The sequence below is a fragment of the Typopeltis vanoorti genome, chromosome 15 (genome assembly GCF_054136105.1).
Source record: "Typopeltis vanoorti isolate ZY-2024b chromosome 15, IOZ_Tvanoo_1.0, whole genome shotgun sequence".
In the NCBI taxonomy this organism is placed as follows: domain Eukaryota; kingdom Metazoa; phylum Arthropoda; class Arachnida; order Uropygi; family Thelyphonidae; genus Typopeltis; species Typopeltis vanoorti.
The window spans coordinates 107,265,222-107,283,627 of NC_143563.1; the positions used below are offsets into that span (position 1 = coordinate 107,265,222).

The following is an 18,406-nucleotide window of genomic DNA, read 5'->3' on the forward strand; positions in this document are numbered from 1 at the left end:
GATGAGCTATCAGAGAAACAAAAATATACTTACAAAAAAAACTTTATTGGAAATTAAAGTAGACATCTTTCACTACTTTTCTACATAATTTCCACCATTGTTCAGGCATTTATCATAAGAGGGCACCAAGAGTTGTATACCTTTGTCGTAGAAAGTTGCCACCTGTGACACAAACCACGTATTGACTGCTTCTTTGACCTTGTCATCGTCTTGAAACCGCTGGTCACCAAGGAAAGATTTCAGATGTTTGAGCAGGTGAAAGTCACTTGGCACGAGGTCAGGACTATATGGGGAATGATGGAATTGTTCCCAGCCAAAGGTGGCGAGAAGTTGTTGTGTTACACAGGCTGTGTGTGGGCGGGCTTTATCATGAATCAAAACAACGCTCCTGGTAAGCTTGCCATGTTGTTTATTCTGGATCGCATGATGCAGCTTCTTAAAGGTTTGGCAGTACATACTCATGTTGATTGGGGAGCCATGACCCAAGAAGTCTACCAGAAAAATTCCTTGTCTGTCCCAAAACACAGTGCACATGATTTTCCGAGTGGAAACTGTTGTCTTCAATTTCGTCTTGACTAGTGATGAGGTGTTCCTCCACTCCATGGACTGTTGTTTAGATTCAGGGGTTGCATGTGACACCTAAGTCTCGTCCCCAGTGACAAGTCTTCTCAGGAAGGCATTGCCATCCTCATGGTAGCGTGTCAAGAATTCCAACGCACTGCCCAGCCGATTCACTTTGTTGTTCTGTAAGCAACTTCGGCACCCAGCATGCACACAATTTTCGATAATTCAGTTTCTCCAACACAACTTCATGAAGACATTAACGTGAAACTTCTGGAATTTGCAGGGAGAGTGACGTCATAATGAATCTCCTATTCTGTCGAATCTTCTCTTTGACTGAACGCACGAAATTGTCAGTCACTAAAGATGGTCGCTTGCTCCATTCATCATCGTGCACACCTGTCCTTCATTAAAAAGTCTTACCCATCTTCATACTATTGAATCACTCATTGCATGTTCTCCATAAATGTCAATAATTTGCCGATGGATTTCAGCTGCTTTAATGTTCCTTGCATTCAAGAAATGGATAACTGACCTAATTTCACATGCGGCAGGTGATTCAATTTTCTAGACATTATAAACACACACCAAGAAGCATAGGCACTGTGAGAATGTCTGAAAATAGCACCAACACCTTGCTAACGAATCAACAAACTCAGCAAGCATGCACACCATTGTGATCACAGCACTGCAGTGAAAATATTTAAAAACGGAACTTACTTTCTGGACATCCCTCGTATGAGGCATGTTAGAAAAACAGATCCAGGAGTAATGTCCTCTTCTGCCAAATCTGAGCCAGTTAAAGGACTGTCTAGTGAATGCCTGGTATGTTGTAGACAGATGTAATCCAAGATCTTGTGGAATCTATGCCGAACTGCATAGGTACTGAATTTCATGCTAAAGGAGATCCACCACAGTATTAAATAAAAGTTTATAATTCAGTGGCCGGTATGTGTAGTTTAGGCCCCCAAAAAGCAAGGTAGTATTCCACCTGTGATGAAAGTCACCAGGTGGAGTACTTCTACTACAACTTTTACATGGAACATTTTGAAAACCAAGCATTCAACACAGCTACATTCAAACCAATGGTCTGGTTGTGCTATGCTGATGATGTGTTTGCCATTTGGTCTCATGGCCCAGACACTGAATATAATTTTAGCACATCTCAACAGCCAATATCCAAAAATAAACTTTGCCATATTAAAATAAAACAGCAATTTTTTCCCCTTTCTAGATACATTACTGATAAGACTTCCTAATGGCTTATTACCCTTTTCCATTGAAAGAAAACCCACAAGTACAGGAAGGTACTTACATAAGCAATCACACCATCACCACCACACATCCCCAAGCATCCTCAAAACACTTACTGAGCTAGGGATGTTTATTCAAATGACAGAGCCCTTAAAACTGAGCTATGGGACCTTTGGAACATTTTTTTAGCCAATGGCTACAGTCCATATAAAATAGATAAAATACTACATGTATTCCCATTCATCCTATAACCAACACAGGATCACTACAAAACTATTCCACTCCCATGAGAAAAGATAGCTAAAGTTCTCTCCAAATACGATCTCCAAGCCACTTTTAAAACACCCATGCAACTAGCTACCTTCATTTGCTTTCCTAAAGATCAACTTCATCCTCTTGCACATAATGGAGTGCATAAAGTTTGTTGTGCCTGCAGTTTAGCTTATTTTGGACAGACTGGTAGAACAGTTAGCATCTGCCTTGAAGAACCCAAAAATTACACCCATGATCAGCTTTATCACAAGTTAGGACTAGCAGACTGTGCTCTGGATACTTATTTACATAGCATTAAATGGAAGAAGACATTAGTTTAACATAGATCTTATTATAGGTCTAAAAGACTATTTTTAGAATCAGCATCTGCTATGAAGCACTCCTCCAACCTCAACAAGAAGGGTTGCATTAATTTGCCAACAGACAGATCTGGCAGACAGTCATTATGAGACCAGATAGCATGACTTCTTCAAATTAACTTATAACTAATTAGTCATAGAGGACACCTTGTTAGAACATTAGTTCTGTGCCAGTTATAAATTGATTTGTTCTTAATGTTTCAGCATAGTGATTGTCACAGTTATAATTTGTGCTCCGATGATGCTGGGTAGAAAACCAGTGAAATATTAGTAAGCTTAATAAATTAACTTATTCTTTCATCTCTTAGTGTTCTTTATACTGTGAAGCACCAATATGAATAATCAATAACACCTATTAGTAATGTGGAGAGTATGCTCTGCTACATATGTACCAGAGCATACTCTCCACATTACTAATATTACCTGCCCTGCAGTTTGGCTACTTGGTGATAATAGTGATGTGGGCAGCTGATAAAAACGCAACACGAACTAATGCACCTTTCTTTTTTCATATTTTGATTCTGTTATCAGTGTAGAAAAACATAATCAAGGATTTGTCAGCTGAGACAATCTGTTTTCCACTCCTCTAGTATCCACTGTCAGTGGTCCTCTGCCTGGTTATTCATACCATTATACACATTAGACTGCAGGATTTTTAACTCTCCACTGGTCTTGCATCAACAAATTGGATATGGCTGATATTTTCTAGTTGTTAACCCACTCTTAATATACACTAGACACCACACATGGTAAATAAAGAGCCATTCCTGAATGGAAATGGCTCTTTATTTGCCTACCTGGATCAGATCAAGAATGAACATGTAACAGCATTTCTGGATTCAAAGGCTGATACATTATGCCTAAAAATGTTTTATTAGGCACAGTGGCATCAGCCTCAGAAACGCCAAGGCATTAATAAGCTTGCTTCATGATAGGTGGGTGACTGACAGATTGACATCAAAGAACAGTATATAGGGTTGACATTATTATCTTTCTTTATTAAGCTCTGATACTATAGGCAAGTGACGAGCGATATACCACAGGGTTTTGTCCTTGAGGTACTAGTGAGTTTAACTGTACATTAATGATATCAGAGATGATTTGAGGGGAAATATCCAATTATTTGCTGATGTTAAAGTGAGGAAGGCAATAAGATCCCAGAAATAATTTGAATGGACTGGGAACAAAAGATCATGGCTACCAGGTCAAATGATTTTAAGGCCGTAAACTTCATAATGAAAAATTATAAGTTTTAGATTACCTAGAAAGGACTCTGCTGCAAGAAACTGATGAGACTGGAGATTTAGGGGGTTTATGGTAGAAAGGAACTGAAGTTTAGCGAGCATGCTTCAGAAGTAGGCAAAAACAATACAAGAAATCACTTGGAAGTTGAAAAACATGCTGACAACTAGTGATAAAGAAATTATAATCCTTCTTTATAAAGGCCTGATAAAACTACATCTGAACTATTCACAGATTTGTCAGGTTGGGAATGAGTAAACAGTGGAGAAGATCAAGAAGTGGGTGACCAATGGCTAATAAGTCTGTGGAATGCTGCCTATAAAGAAATATAAGGATTTGCATGTTACAAAATTTCATTAATATTATAAAACTTATACATAATAGAAACACATATTATTAAGGAAGTTTTATAGGCTAGATAAAGAAGAAATGTTTAATAAATTGCAGGAAGGGAGAAAACAAGATCACCCTTGGAAATGGAGTAAGGATATGAGGACTACACTTTTTGCTTGGAGAGTGATGAATGAGGGGAAGCTTACCAGAGATGGATATAAATGCATTCCTCAGGGCAGATATGCAGGCAGTGAGTGCGATGCCTTTGGAGATACACAGATAATAATATGTGTCTACATGTTTATTTTACACAGAATTCTTTTTCTTGTGATTACTATCAATTTTGTTTTGTGAAAGTGATTTCCATATTCCATTTTCTAACTCTCTGATGTATATTTTTTTATTTGATGTTAAAATAATATCACCTGTATATTCTACATAATCCTTTTTTGTTCTTCCATAAATGGTAATTCTTTCACATTCTTTTAGAATCTTAACCATCGCTATCTCTAGAAAAATCTTAAGACACAAAGAAAGGAAATATTATACATTCACTGTTACTATACTTTCTCCCTTATATGTTGCTAATTGGGCTAATTGGGCTTATTTCTATATCATTATATGTGTAAGAAATGTGTATGAACATGTATGCAAGTTTTAAAGCAAATAAAAGTTGAGCAACTCTCAGATGCGAACTGCAAACTAAAATACATAAACATTATTCAAGAAAAAATGAGGGTTTGAGAACAGGAACCAAACCTTGGAGATTCAGTGGCAAATCCTGAAGAAAACATTGATTCAGCCAGAGAGGCATGTGCTGAGGTTGTCTGCAAGGATAGAAAAATCAGAACTAAATGGTGGACACAGAAAGTTAAAGAGGCAGCAAAGGAAAAGAAGAAAGCATAACAAAAGTTCTTGGCAAATAAGTCAGCTTGTTGCTCTTAGAAACAAATTTACAGAAACAAATGTAAGAAATCTAAACACTGTGTAAAACTAGCTAAACAAAAGCCATGGGAAAACTTTGACATAGAAAATAAATATCAAGAAGGTGGCAAGTAATTCTGGAGGTTGTTGAAGAAGCTCAGAAATGGAGGAAAGAGTGCTGTAAAAGGAATTAGAGATGATAAAGGTGACATTAAAACTGAAGAAAAATATATCCTTGATGTATAGAGTAATTACTTAGAAAAATTGCTAAATAAAACAAGCAGTCATAGCATAGTGGGCAAAAAACACTCAACAGGGATGCAATCAGGAATACATATCCATACTTGAAATAGAAAATGCTATCAAAGGCTTGAAATGTGGAAAGGCAGCAGGAATAGATGATATTAGACCAGAAATGCTGAAGTATGGAGGTATAAAAGTCTTACAGTGGCTGCACTGTAAGACTTTTATAATCATCCAGAGTGCACTGCAGCACTCCGGATGATTGGAGTACAAAGAAATAAAACTGAATGTGAGAATTATAGAGGTATTTCTCTACTGAGTGTTCCTGGTAAGATTTACACAAGTATACTCGAGAAACGGTTGAGAAGGATTATGGAAGAAAAGCTTGTTGAAGAACAAATGGATTCAGGCCAAATAGAGGATGTCAGGATCAGATTTTCACTTTAAGACAAATAGTCGAGAAATCACGGGAATATAACAAAGATTTAAGTTATGTAGATCAAGCAATACTTAGTCTTTATTTGAGTTGTAAGTCAGCAGTTAGAATTGAAGGAAGTACAGGAAGATGGTTTAATGTTAAATCTGGTGTCAGACATGGATGTACATTATCCCCTCTGTTATTCATTATCTATATGGATCACATTATGAAGGGAAGTGGAATTAAATCTGATATCAAAATTGGAGATGTTAATGTCAGCTCTTTGCTTTATGTGGATGATGTTATACTTCTAAATAAATCTACTACAAGTCTGCAAGATTTCCTGACTACATTGAATAACTGTTGTAACAGATATGGTATGAAGGTCAGCAATAACAAGACAATGAAAATGGGCAGAAGCAATAAAAATATCAACTGCATTATGAATGAAGAACCTATAGAACAAGTAAACATTTCAGCTACTCAGGATGATTTTTAAGGAAGATGGTAAATTAAAATTGAAAATAGACAACAGGATCAACAAAGCTGGTATGGTAGGAAGTCAACTGAATAAATCTATATGGAATAAGAGAGAAATTAGTTGAAACACTAAATTAGCTGTATACAAGACAGTGTTCAAGCCAATTTTAACTTATGGATCTGAGAGTTGGGTTAGAAGTAAAACACTTGACCAAAGACTAGAGACTTCGGATATGAGAGTCCTGAGAAAGATTAGAGGAGTGAACAGATGGCATCAGTGGCAATGTCATATTAAAAATAAGGATATTAAGAAAGAACTTAATACTGTTAGCATTCAGGAATGTGTTAGCCAAGTTAATCTCAGGAAAAAGACCCAGAGGAAGACCAAGATATAGGTGGATTGATATGATAAAAAGTGCATTAGAAGATAGAAATATAAGATCTGACAATATTGGAGGCTTGACAAGTAATAGATTCATTTGGAGGAAAATTGTAGATAGGAAGTTAGTAATGATGTAAATTTTTCATGTAGTACTATCATATCCTGTACACCCCTTGAGGGTGCATGGCAGGAATTTGATTATGATGATTATACATTATAGTAATTTTTTTTAAACAACTTAATATATATATTGGTTCCATGCTCAAAGGGCATCTGAAGACAGAAAGGAACTGTATGTGAGAGACAGCTTGCATTTGAATGACGAAGGACGTAAGCATTTGGAGAGATTGCTGTTTTCTGAATGAGTCAGTGTGTCAATGCAGGGAAACTAGCATTCCCAGGGGTGGTCTCTTATGGGAATGAGTGCTTGGGAGAAGGGGGACAATATCAGGTAACACTGAGTCCAGTAGGGTCGTGAGGGGGACAAATGATAGGTAGGTATAGAAGTAGTGACATTTTTATGCTTTATACTAATGCCAGGAGTATCTGAAATAAAGGAGATGAATTGGTGGTACTGATAGCAGCAGCCTGGCCAAAGTTGATTGGGATCTCTGAGACGTGGTTGACAGAAGATGATATAATAACAGGAATAGAAGTGGCAGGGTACAACATTTTTTGGCAGGATAGGAAGGGAAAATGCATTGGTGCAGTACTGCTTATGATAAGTGATGACTTAAAGTCCTGTAAGAGTAGAGGCTTTGGAAGACAGTGACACTAATGGTTTTGAAAGCATATGGTGTGAGGTAGAGGTGGGCAAGACAGGATATTTAGTGGGGTGTTGCTACAAGCCTTTTCCTATTTTTTTCATATTTTGTTAAATAATTTTCTCCACTTCTTCCTAAATACTTATTTGACCAAACAAAATATGAGATGAGACAAAACAGTATTTACATTTTTTTAAATTTAGGGTCACTTACGGTTCAATGCTAGATATAACTGAGAGGACCTCAACGTATTCCACAAGGAATGTGGAGAACTAATCAGAGCCCTTGCCCCTATGCCAATCCTTACCTTTTTGTGGTGTACCCTGTTAATGCATTTGTTCAGTGTCCTTCATACTAAATGAATCATAAATGTATTCTCTAATAAAAACGATGATATATGATGGAATTTCACACCAGTTGGGACACTACCTTAAATTTTTACAAATTGGTGAAAATCTTGTTTAATGACAGTGATAAAGATACTAGAATAAAATCACTCAACCTACGAGCAACTAACGATAATAGCAAAAATAGTGTGAGAAGCTCTGAAAACAATGTGGAACTCATACATGAATTAGAAAAGTATTATATTGATATAACTGGTTTACTGAAACAAACAAGAATTAAAAAGATGATATGCTGCTAAATAATAACTACAAAATGCTATATTTGAACAATAATAATCGGGGAAGGAAGGAGTAACAATAAACACAAAAATACTTTAAATGGCTGACAATCTCAAGTGAAATTATGTGGACAGATTTCAAAATGGGACTGTGCAATGAGACTTAATTTTTTTTGCTTATGATCCACACAAGGTTCTACTAAGGAAAAGGTGGAGAGATTTTTTGAGTAGAGAGGGCACTGATATAAGGAAAAGCTGGTTGTTCATGGAGACCCAAATAGCAGAGTAGGAAATAACTACCAGAAATCTAGAAATGCTTTGTGGAAAAGGGCAAAGTTAATAATAACAGTAATTACCAGCTGGAGTTGAGGATATGAACATGTCATTACTAATATCATGTTCAAACAAAGATGTGTGTAAATTCCCACAGAGAGAGAGAATGCACAACAAATACGTAATGTTTTAACAAATGATATTACTACTGATGTGATATCTTAACACTAGTTTAAACTACAAATATACAAGTTATCACCATTTAGTTTTAAACAGAATAAAAAAAATATTATATTATATTCATCATCATCTGGTTTTCATGAAGTCAAAATGATTCACTGTGGGCAGTTACACTGTTACACACATACACATAGCTTATCATACCATGCCTTAAATGCATTCACCATTTCCACACTCTAGGCAATACCTTCCAATCACCTATCACTCTCCATGCAAAAAAATGTATGCCTCACCTCACCTTCTTTCCAGCTTTCTTGTTCTCTCCCTGTCTGACTCCCCCATTGTATGAAAATTCTTATCCATATTAATTTTTAATAATCCCCTTATCAACTTATACAGTATGTCTCAATCATTTTCCCCCCCCTTCCCTCCTATCCACTATTATTATTATTATTATTCAGGCTTCCAAGGAGTCAAAAGACTCTTCGAGGGAGGTCCTTCCTAAGACATAAAGTCTGTCAAGACTCATCGAGGGGAGGTCCCCCCCCTGAGAAACACAAAGTCTATCATACCATTCTTTAAACTCACTGACCGTTCTCGCTCCCACCACTCCATCAGGCAATGCATTCCACGGCTCAACCACCCTCCACACAAAGAAACCACTCCTCACCCTCTTGCTCACAGTTTCCTTTTGTAACTTCCAGGGATGGCCTCTTGTCATCACTCCTTCCCGCTGATCAACCAAGCGAAAGAACTCCCCAGTGTCAACCCTGTAACCACCTCTCAACAGTTTAAAAGTCTCAATCATATCACCTCTCCTTCTTCTATCCACCAAACTCTGCAGTCCACATTCTCTCAGCCGATCCTCATAACTATCCTTGTACAGTCCTGAAACCATCTTTGTCATCCGTCTTTGTATCCTTTCCACAGTTAATTTATCCCCTTCAAATCCTGGGGACCAAATCTGAGAACAATAGTCCAAGTGTGGTCTGATCAGAGACTTATACAACAGAATGATAACCCTCTTATCTCTGCAGGTCAGTGTCCTTCTCATAATAGCAGCAATCCTCTGTGTTACCTTCACCACCTTTGCAATATGTCCCCTAAACTTCAGGTTTCTATCAATCATCAACCCCAGATCTCTTGTCTCCCCTACTTCCTCCAGTATAACTCCTCCCATAGAGTATGCAGCATCCCATCGATGTTTCCCAAACCTCAAGACCTTACATTTTGCTGCATTAAACTGACACCCCCATTCACTTGCCCATCTATATAGCTATTTAAATCCTCTTGAAGGGCTACCACATCTGCACTATTACTAATAATCCTTCCCAGCTTCGCATCATCTGCAAACAACTGAATATCCCCCTGCAATCCACTGGCTATGTCATTGATATAAAGGTTAAACAATATAGGTCCTAGTACTGAGCCCTGTGGGACCCCACTTGTAACCCTCTGCCTCCTGGAAACTGCTCCACCATACACAACTCTCTGATACCTATCAGACAGCCAATCCTGAATCCCGTTGACCAATCTGACATCCAGACCCATGTGCTGCAACTTAAATATCATCTTATCATGTGGCACCCTGTCAAATGCCTTCGCCAAGTCTAAGAAAATTGCAGTATATGCCTTTCCCTCATCTAATGTTCTTGTAACTTTATTATAAAAGGCTAGCATATTGCTAAAACAAGAGCGTCCTTTCACAAATCCATGTTGATTCTCACAGATAACATTACCCTCATCTGCCCAATGCTGTATACGGTCCCTCACTACTTTCTCCAAGATCTTAACAACTACTGATGACACACAGACTGGCCTATAATTAGACACTTCCAGTCTGTTACCACCCTTATGCATTACTTTCCTTCCATCCCTGGGCACCTTTGCCAAAGCCAGACTTTCATTGAAAAGCCACGTTAAAGGTACTGTCAATTCCCTAGCACATTCTCTCAAAACCCGTGGCGAAATACCATCCAGTCCCACCTAGAATCCATAAATTGCATTCCTTCAATCTGTTTTCATACTTGACATTCCAGAGACCAGAAACTACCTTAGTCAATCATCTCTGAACCCTTTCCAATATTTCTTCATTCTTCTGAAAAAAACAAGATAACCAAATCTGTGCCCAGTAATCCATATGCAGCCTGATCCAAGCCTTATGTGGAACCATAACATTCTTACACGTCCTCTGAAACATTGCTATACTCCATTGTGCCATCCTCAAAATTTTAGATCATTGTCCATCACCACACTCAGATCCCTTATCTACACTATTACAACATTGAACTAGTAACCCCATTTTCTTCCTCATTTACTCAGTCTATTCAGGTCCTCACAAATCCACAACATCTGCTCAACTCCTCACAGGTCTTTCTAACTTTGCATCATTAGCAAACAACTGTATATCACCATTCAAACCTTTCTTAATATCATTAATAAACACAAGCTAAGCAGCCATAGTCCCAAACACAGCCCCTTACACACACTGGTGACTTTCCTCTTGTGGGATATTACCCCCTTCCCGTGAATAAACACTTGCTAATATCCAAAGCTCGGCAAATTATTCAAAATCCTACCTTGCAATGTAAGAAATGTACTCACTCAAGATCCCTGTTTTTTAAATGATATGTATCAATAAGGCAGTAGGAGTTCTATAAACTGATCAATGGCCTTGCATCTGTATTTTTTAAAGTTATTATTATGAAACCTCCACAGAGTCAAAAGACTCATCACGGAATGAGTTAAAAGATTCTTTTTTAATAAACAAAAAATATGTTTTGCTCAGCCTGCAGTTAGTTGACACAGGCAAGCATATTTGTTGAGCCTTGATAATACCTGTTAGACAGCCAATCTCCAATCCAGTGCAATAACCTAGTATCAACTCCACCTATTCCAGTTTAACTATCAGCTGATCATGTGGCAATCCTTTCAAGGCTTTTGCAAAATCGAAACATACTACTGTGGATGCATTTGTCACATTGTAAGTGGATTATTTATAATAAGTAAGTATCTAGGCTAATTTGTCTATACATTTCCTTATTACCGTTCTCAGGAGAAAAACTCAGGGGAGAGAGAGAAATAGAGAGCTTGCAACTATATCATGGGATGAAGAATTGGATGGAAAGAAAATCAATGGTGCTCAGGCCTTCTCAGTAACTGTCTGACAGACAATGTCTAAATGTATTCCAAGGTCAGAAGGTTAAATAATAGATGTGAAAGAGATGAATGAAGAGGTGAAGCATACATCTGGAATAAGAAGGCAGTACAAGATGAATGTAATAATCAGTTGCATGAGGAAAACAAAGAACAAGTAATAAAGGTGACTTGCTTTATCACTTGTTCTTTGGGTATCCAAAGTAGAATAAGGGCAGCATTTGGCTAATGAGGGGAAAAAAAAAAAATCTGAGGGAATTCTTTCAATACATAGTCAGAAAGAGAAAGAATGATACTGGTTGGTGAAAATTGGAATGATAACCACTGCAGAAGATATAACTGAGCAATTCACAAAGATATTTCATCCTTGGGAATGTGGCATTACAGAACTTGAGTGCATTGGGAAGGCTGTAGATCTTGATATATCACATCATATTTTGAGGGACTGTTTCAAGGAGTTAACAACAGCATTGAAGTATACCACTAAAATATGAGTCTTAGATTGGGTAAAGTTCTAAAGGAGAGCAAAGTTGTTCTGCTTTATAAGTGAGGTTACCACCTAAGGTTATCCTCTGAATCATAGGACAATGTGTGTGTGCATGTCTGGAGATGTGGTCAAAGTATTAGAAAGGTAAGTGAGGACCAAGTCTCTGAATTAGGCTGATAATAGTAGCATTCTCTTTGATAGATATCATGAGTGTTTTTGAGTTTTTTTGCTATTGAAAGATCATGTTTTAACAATCCACTTATTATAACAAGGTGAAAAGTGCATTAGACAAGGAATATGCATATGTAGTAGTATATTTGTATTTTTGCAAAGGCTTTCATAGATTATCACATGATAAGTTGATAATTAAACCAAAAAAGAATGGAGCTGGATAGTAGATTAGTGCAATGGATTGGAGATTGGTTGTATGAGAGGTATAAAACATGTCGTGTATGAGGGAGTGATATGTCAGAAGAGTACAGTCACAACTGATGTGCCCCAAGAGTCTGTTTTGGGACCAATGCTGTTTAACTTATATGTTAATGATACAAGTAAAGGTTTGAATCATGATATGAAGTTGTTTGCAGATAATGCAAAGGTGGTAAGACCTATGCAGAATAGAACAGATGTAGCTTTGCAAGAGAACCTAAATGAGCAAATGAGTGGGATAACCAGGCCAATACTACAAAAAGTGTAAGATTTTAAAATTTAGGAAGCAAAGATGAGATGCAACTGTACAGTTGGTGGGGTGTGTCTTAGTGAATGTGAAGAAGGGATTTCATGGTGATGGGGGACAAGGGCCGAAAATTTTGGACAGTACAGAGGATAATGACAAATGATGTTATTGTTCCATCATACTGTATAATGCTTTGATACGCTGCATATGGATTATCGCATACACATTATATAAAACAACATATTGGATAAGCATCACCAAAATCCTCACTATCACACACAATGCTCATCCAACCTGCCTTAAACTGATTCAATGTGTCTACCTTTACAACATACTCAGGTAATGCATTCCACTCACCAACCACTTTCCATGTAAAAAACCTCCTGTTCACATCCTCCTTACACAGTTTTCAGGAATGGCCTCTTGTTCTACTCCAGTCTCCTATTCTATGAAAAATCTTTACCATGTCAACCTGATAACAACCCCTGACTAGCTTATTTATCTCAATCATACTCCCCCCCCCCCCCCTCTCCTCCTCACATTCATGAGGCTTTGCAATTTACATTCTCTCAATCTGTCCTCGTACTCCACATTCCAAGGACCACTGATCACCTTTGTGAATCTTCTCTGGACCCTTTCTAACACATCATAATTGCCATGAAAATCTGGCAGCCAAATCTGTGTAGAATAATCCATATGAGACCTGATCAAGGCTCATACCATAACATCTTTGTGTCATAACATCTTTGTTTCTGCATGTTAGGGGTTCTCTGCATCATTGCCATTATCCGATGTGATGTCTTCACAACTTGTGCAATGTGGCCCCTTGTCCTCCACCACCACTCTCAGATCTCTCATCTGCTCTCTCTCTTTTAAAGTTTCCCCATCAAGTGTATACCTTGCATCCCACTGCTGCTTACCAAATTTCAAAACCTTACACTTTGCAACACACTGAACTGATAGTTCCACTTACCTGCCCATTCATGCAATCAATTCAAGTCCTCCTGTAAGGCCATAACAACTGCTTGACTGCATTGCTCTTCCCAATTTTGCATAATCTGAAAACAGCTGCATATCACTAGTTAACCTCATCTCAATATCATTGATTTAGAAATCGAACAGCAATGGTCCCAAAACTGATTCTTGCAGCACACCACTAGTGAATTTCCTCTTTCGGGACACTGCACCCCAAACAGAACTTTCTGATACCTATCTGACAGTCAGTCATTCATTCAACTCAGAAGTCTGTTATCCAATGCCATCTGTTTCAATTTATTTAACAGCTTTAATGTTGCAAAATCTAAGTACACCACTGTATATGCATCTCACTTGTCCAAGACATTTGTCACAATGTTATAGTACATAAGTTAGTGACACATGATCTCCTCTTAACAAACCCATGCTGATAACCACAGAGAATACTGCTGTTATCAACCCATTTCTGTATCCTACTTCTCTCACAAATTATGTTGGAGATGAAGTTCATCTCCTGGTGTGAGACCACTACCCCACTTATTGAAGGCCAGAAGTGGCTTGAAAAAGCCACTTCTGGCCTTCAATGTAGTGGTTCCCTGTTGGGTCTTTCAAGCAGGGTTTCCAGACTATGACAAAAATAAATTAAAAAAAACTCCAAAATTATATAAAAAATATAATCCTTAGCTCACTCACAGTACTAATATACTATAGGTTTAAATAAAAACTTTTATGGGTGGAAGCTACATTAAAAAAAAAATCATACCCCTCCTTTTCCTGTCCAATAGACTCTGCAAATTGCATTTCCTCAGTCTGTCTTCATATTGAGTTCCAAAGGTCAGAAACCACCTTAGTCAATTGTCTCTGAATCATTTCTAGTATCTGTTCATCCTTTAAAAAAAGTGACCAAATCTGTTCACAACAATACATTACAGCCTGATCAGATCATTATATGATGGACCAATAACATCATTACTTGTCATTGTCCTCTGAACTGTCCAAAAGTTTAGGTCCTAGTCCACCTTCACCTCCAGCAAAACATCTGCACTAACTGTACAAATGCATCCCATCTCTGCTTCCTAAATTTTAAAACCTTACACTCTGCAGCATTAAAATGGTAATCCCGCTCATTTGCCCATTCACCCAGTTTATTCAAGTTCTCTTGCAAAGCTATATCTGTTCTATTCGCATAATATTTCTCGGCTTTGCATTGTCTGTCTGCAAAAAAATTGTATACCACCATTCAAACCTTTTTCAATATCATTAGCATACAAGTCAACAGGTTTTTAAATTTCAAGAAAACTAATAACTATGAAAATGGACTTACTTGCCACCAGTCTGGATCACTAGTATCTATGACAGTGATTGTGTAGCCAGCTCTGGAACAGAGAAAATATTATCTAAGTATAATAAATATAGATATCAATACATATTATAGATTTTAAATATATTCACACTTTTTTATTTATTCGTGTCAGAAGCAACATAATTCATATACACATAAATTTACAAAAAATAACTGATTATATATTGGAATTAAAAAGAAAAGAAAAAACTAAACAATTTACATCATAAGTACACTAGAAGGTCCATCAAATTTTGCTGCCCAGAATTTGGCCAGATCACAAGCGTTAGGTGTCGCATTAATCAAATCGTCCATTGTACAATACAACTAAAGGAACATAACCTACAGTTCAAAAGGTGAGCCATAGTTTGCTCCTCCCCACATTCACATAGGGATGATTCACATGTCAGTTCCCACTTTTTTACATTATCCTTGGATCATCTTCCAATGCAGCATTGCAGGCCTATTTAAAGCTTTTCAGGTAGTCCAGTTTTCTCTGTGGCCTGGTGGAAGACTTTCAGATGATACAACCTAATCTGTAAGGTTACTGTTTCTTGTCTTCCATGAAGCTAGTCTTGATTTTTGGAGTGGTTCAGTAAGGCTTTCGGTGGTATGAAGAAAGCTTTTTCTGGATTTAACCGTTGATGGGCAGGTCGATATTCAAATAGGCGATGGTCTGTAGACACAGATGGCTTCAGCCTCTCATTTCTAGCAACCATCTCGTGTCTAATATCTGGAGGTGCTATACCAGCTAAACAATATTTTTTTCACAAGATGTCTGTCTCAAACAACTAGTAATGAGTCTACATGTCTCATTTAAGACAACATCCACCTGTTCATGGCAAGATCTATACCATACATGGCATGCATATTCTGCAGCCAAGTAACATAGAGTTAAGGCAGTGGTTCTTATTGTTTGAGCTTGCGTTCCCCAGTAGTGCCAGATAGTTTCCGAGAATACTATTCCTTGCAGTTACTTTATGTTTTGTATTTATACAATGTCGTTCATAAGTGAGAGCACGGTCTAAAGTTAAGTATTTAGGTGTTGGAGAATGATCTAAGTGAGTGCTCTCCCAAATTATTTGTAGTTTCCTTATTGCCTGTTTATTCTTTAAATGGAAGGCACAGAGTTGGGTTTTTAGGGGATTAGGTTTCAACTGGTTTTCACTATAGTAATGGCTAAGTTCAATCAGTGCGTAAGAGATCTTTTGTTCTACACTCTTAAAATGATCTGCCTGAGTGGCAATGGCACGATCATTAGCGTAGATAAAACTTTTTGTATCTTTGGGGAGAGGCTGGTCATTTGTATAGATGTTAAAAAGCATCAGGGTGAGAACACTGCCTTGAGGGAGGCCGTTCTTCTGATTCCTCCAACGACTACATTGTCCTTGAAATTCAACAAAATATCTTTGATTCTGAAGAAGGCATCTAATTAATTGAGTTACCTTATAATTTTTCGTCATTTTGTACAGTTTACTTAACAAAATGCAGTGGTTTACCATATGACAAGCAGCAGTTAAGTATATAAAAACTACCTCTGTTATTTTCCAGTTCTCGAAACCATCCTCAATATATTGTGTTAGTTGAAGAACTGTGTGATGTCAATCATCCTTGTTAGTTTTTCGAGGATCATTCGCTCAAGAATCTTATATAGATGACACAAGAGAGAGAGAGAGAGAAATAGGTCTATAATTTTTGGGATCACTTGCATCTTTCCCTGGTTTGAGAACTGCAATAACTCTTCTTCTCCAAATTTTGGGTATTTTGAAGGTATCAATACAATTGTTGAATAAATTCAGTATCCAGTCTTTGGTTGCAGGACCAAATTCCTTGATTTGCTCAATACAAACTTCATCCAGGCCTGCTGCTTTTCCATTCTTACAAATGTTAATTGCCTTATTAAGTTCTTCCATTGTAAAAGGTTTGGAGAAAATATTTGTTTCCTTTTCCATATTCCCTCTGAAGTCCTGTCTTTTGTATTCAAGTTGGATTTATAGGTTTGCGACTTTTAAGAAGTTGGTGTGCTATTTGATTTGCCAAGACATCGGAATGTGTCGAAGATTTGTTTGGGTCATTGCTGAGGCATCTGAGTAGCCTCCAGGCTTTTCAGCTACTCCTTCCCATATTTATTTCATTCATTAACTTTAGCTATTGTTCCTGTTTTGCTTCAGATATGGATGTAACAACCTGTTGTCCACTTGCTATAGTTTCATCACTAAACGGATCTCTTTCAAATAAGTTGCAGTATTCTATCAGTTGAGCAGTTATCTCGGGAGTTAATCCTTGGAAAGTTAATTCTACAAATTCTTGGAATGGTTTCTCAGGAGCATATCCGAACGGCTTCAATGAATTGGCCATAGGCCTCTGGATATTCACACTGATAACATAATACAGATAGCTCTTGTAATATGCGATTTCATTATCTGCATTTACACATATACTGTATGTGGTTTCATTATTGCAGTACATAAGAACTATCACTGTTTCCTACAAAGGCAGCCATGTTCAGTGAATCAGTGTCCATTTTGTGTTATTAATCAATGCCAGCAATTTTCAATCTTGCAGCACACTGGCGTGCCCCAAAATTTTGATATAAAGGAATAAAAATTGATGTAAAAGAAGATTTTTTGCACATTTTACCTACAAGTGTATGAGGAGTCATAGTGTTCATAACAGTATTGAAAGGAACTGTTAACAGTAAATAAAATTTATGATTATATTGGTATAGTATATATTTATTATACCTGTTATTATAAATATGCATCACTGTTCCTCCAGTTGTGCAACAATTATAGCATATGTTGCACTTACACTGTAAGTGCGGACTGGATAAAAATCTTACAGATGATTTTACAAAGTTTAATATCGCTCAGCAAAAATATGAAAAATATTTTCCCTCACTTGATGTATCATCTTTAGATTGGGTAAGAGATCTGTTTGTCTTATCCATAGTGTGCACATTCAACACCCTTTCAGCAAAACATTCCATGAAAAAAACTTACTTACCACTCCCTTTTGCAACTTCCAGGAATGGCTACTTGTCCTTGCTGCTTTCCCTTGTTTTACCATATGAAAAATCTCCTCAGTGTTAATACAATAATAATCCTTCAACAACTTCAATGTCTCGATCATATCCCCCCCCCCTCCATTGCCTTCGATCCAAACTCTGCAGTCTGCATGCCCTCACTTTATCTATCCTCATAATCAACATTGTACAGTTTCGATATGATTTTTCTTAACAATCTCTGCATCTTCTCCAAGGTTACTTATCCCTTTCAAGTCCTGGTGACCAGATCTGAGCACAGAAATCCAGATGTGGTCTGATCAAAGTTTTATCAAATGAGACCACCATTTTATCTCTTGTCGTCAATGTTCTCCTCAACATTGCCACAATTCGTTGAGATGTCTTCACAACTTTTGCAATATGTCTCAGCATCAATAATACCACCACTCTGTCAA

The 18,406-nt window shown here is 37.3% G+C and overlaps 1 protein-coding gene across 2 annotated transcripts in view; it reads right to left on the reverse strand.

Annotated features, from left to right (window-relative positions):
• Positions 1–18,406, reverse strand: part of Stacl (SH3 and cysteine-rich domain-containing protein) — a 708,284-nt gene that overhangs the window by 16,063 nt on the left and 673,815 nt on the right. For both annotated transcript variants that reach the window (XR_016549521.1, XM_090405477.1), the window contains exon 18: positions 14,930–14,981. Coding sequence is in view for 1 of the 2 variants with exons in the window: in XM_090405477.1 (XP_090261603.1) it covers positions 14,930–14,981 (52 nt within the window). In the remaining variant the exon portion in view is untranslated. The remainder of the gene's footprint in view (positions 1–14,929; positions 14,982–18,406) is intronic.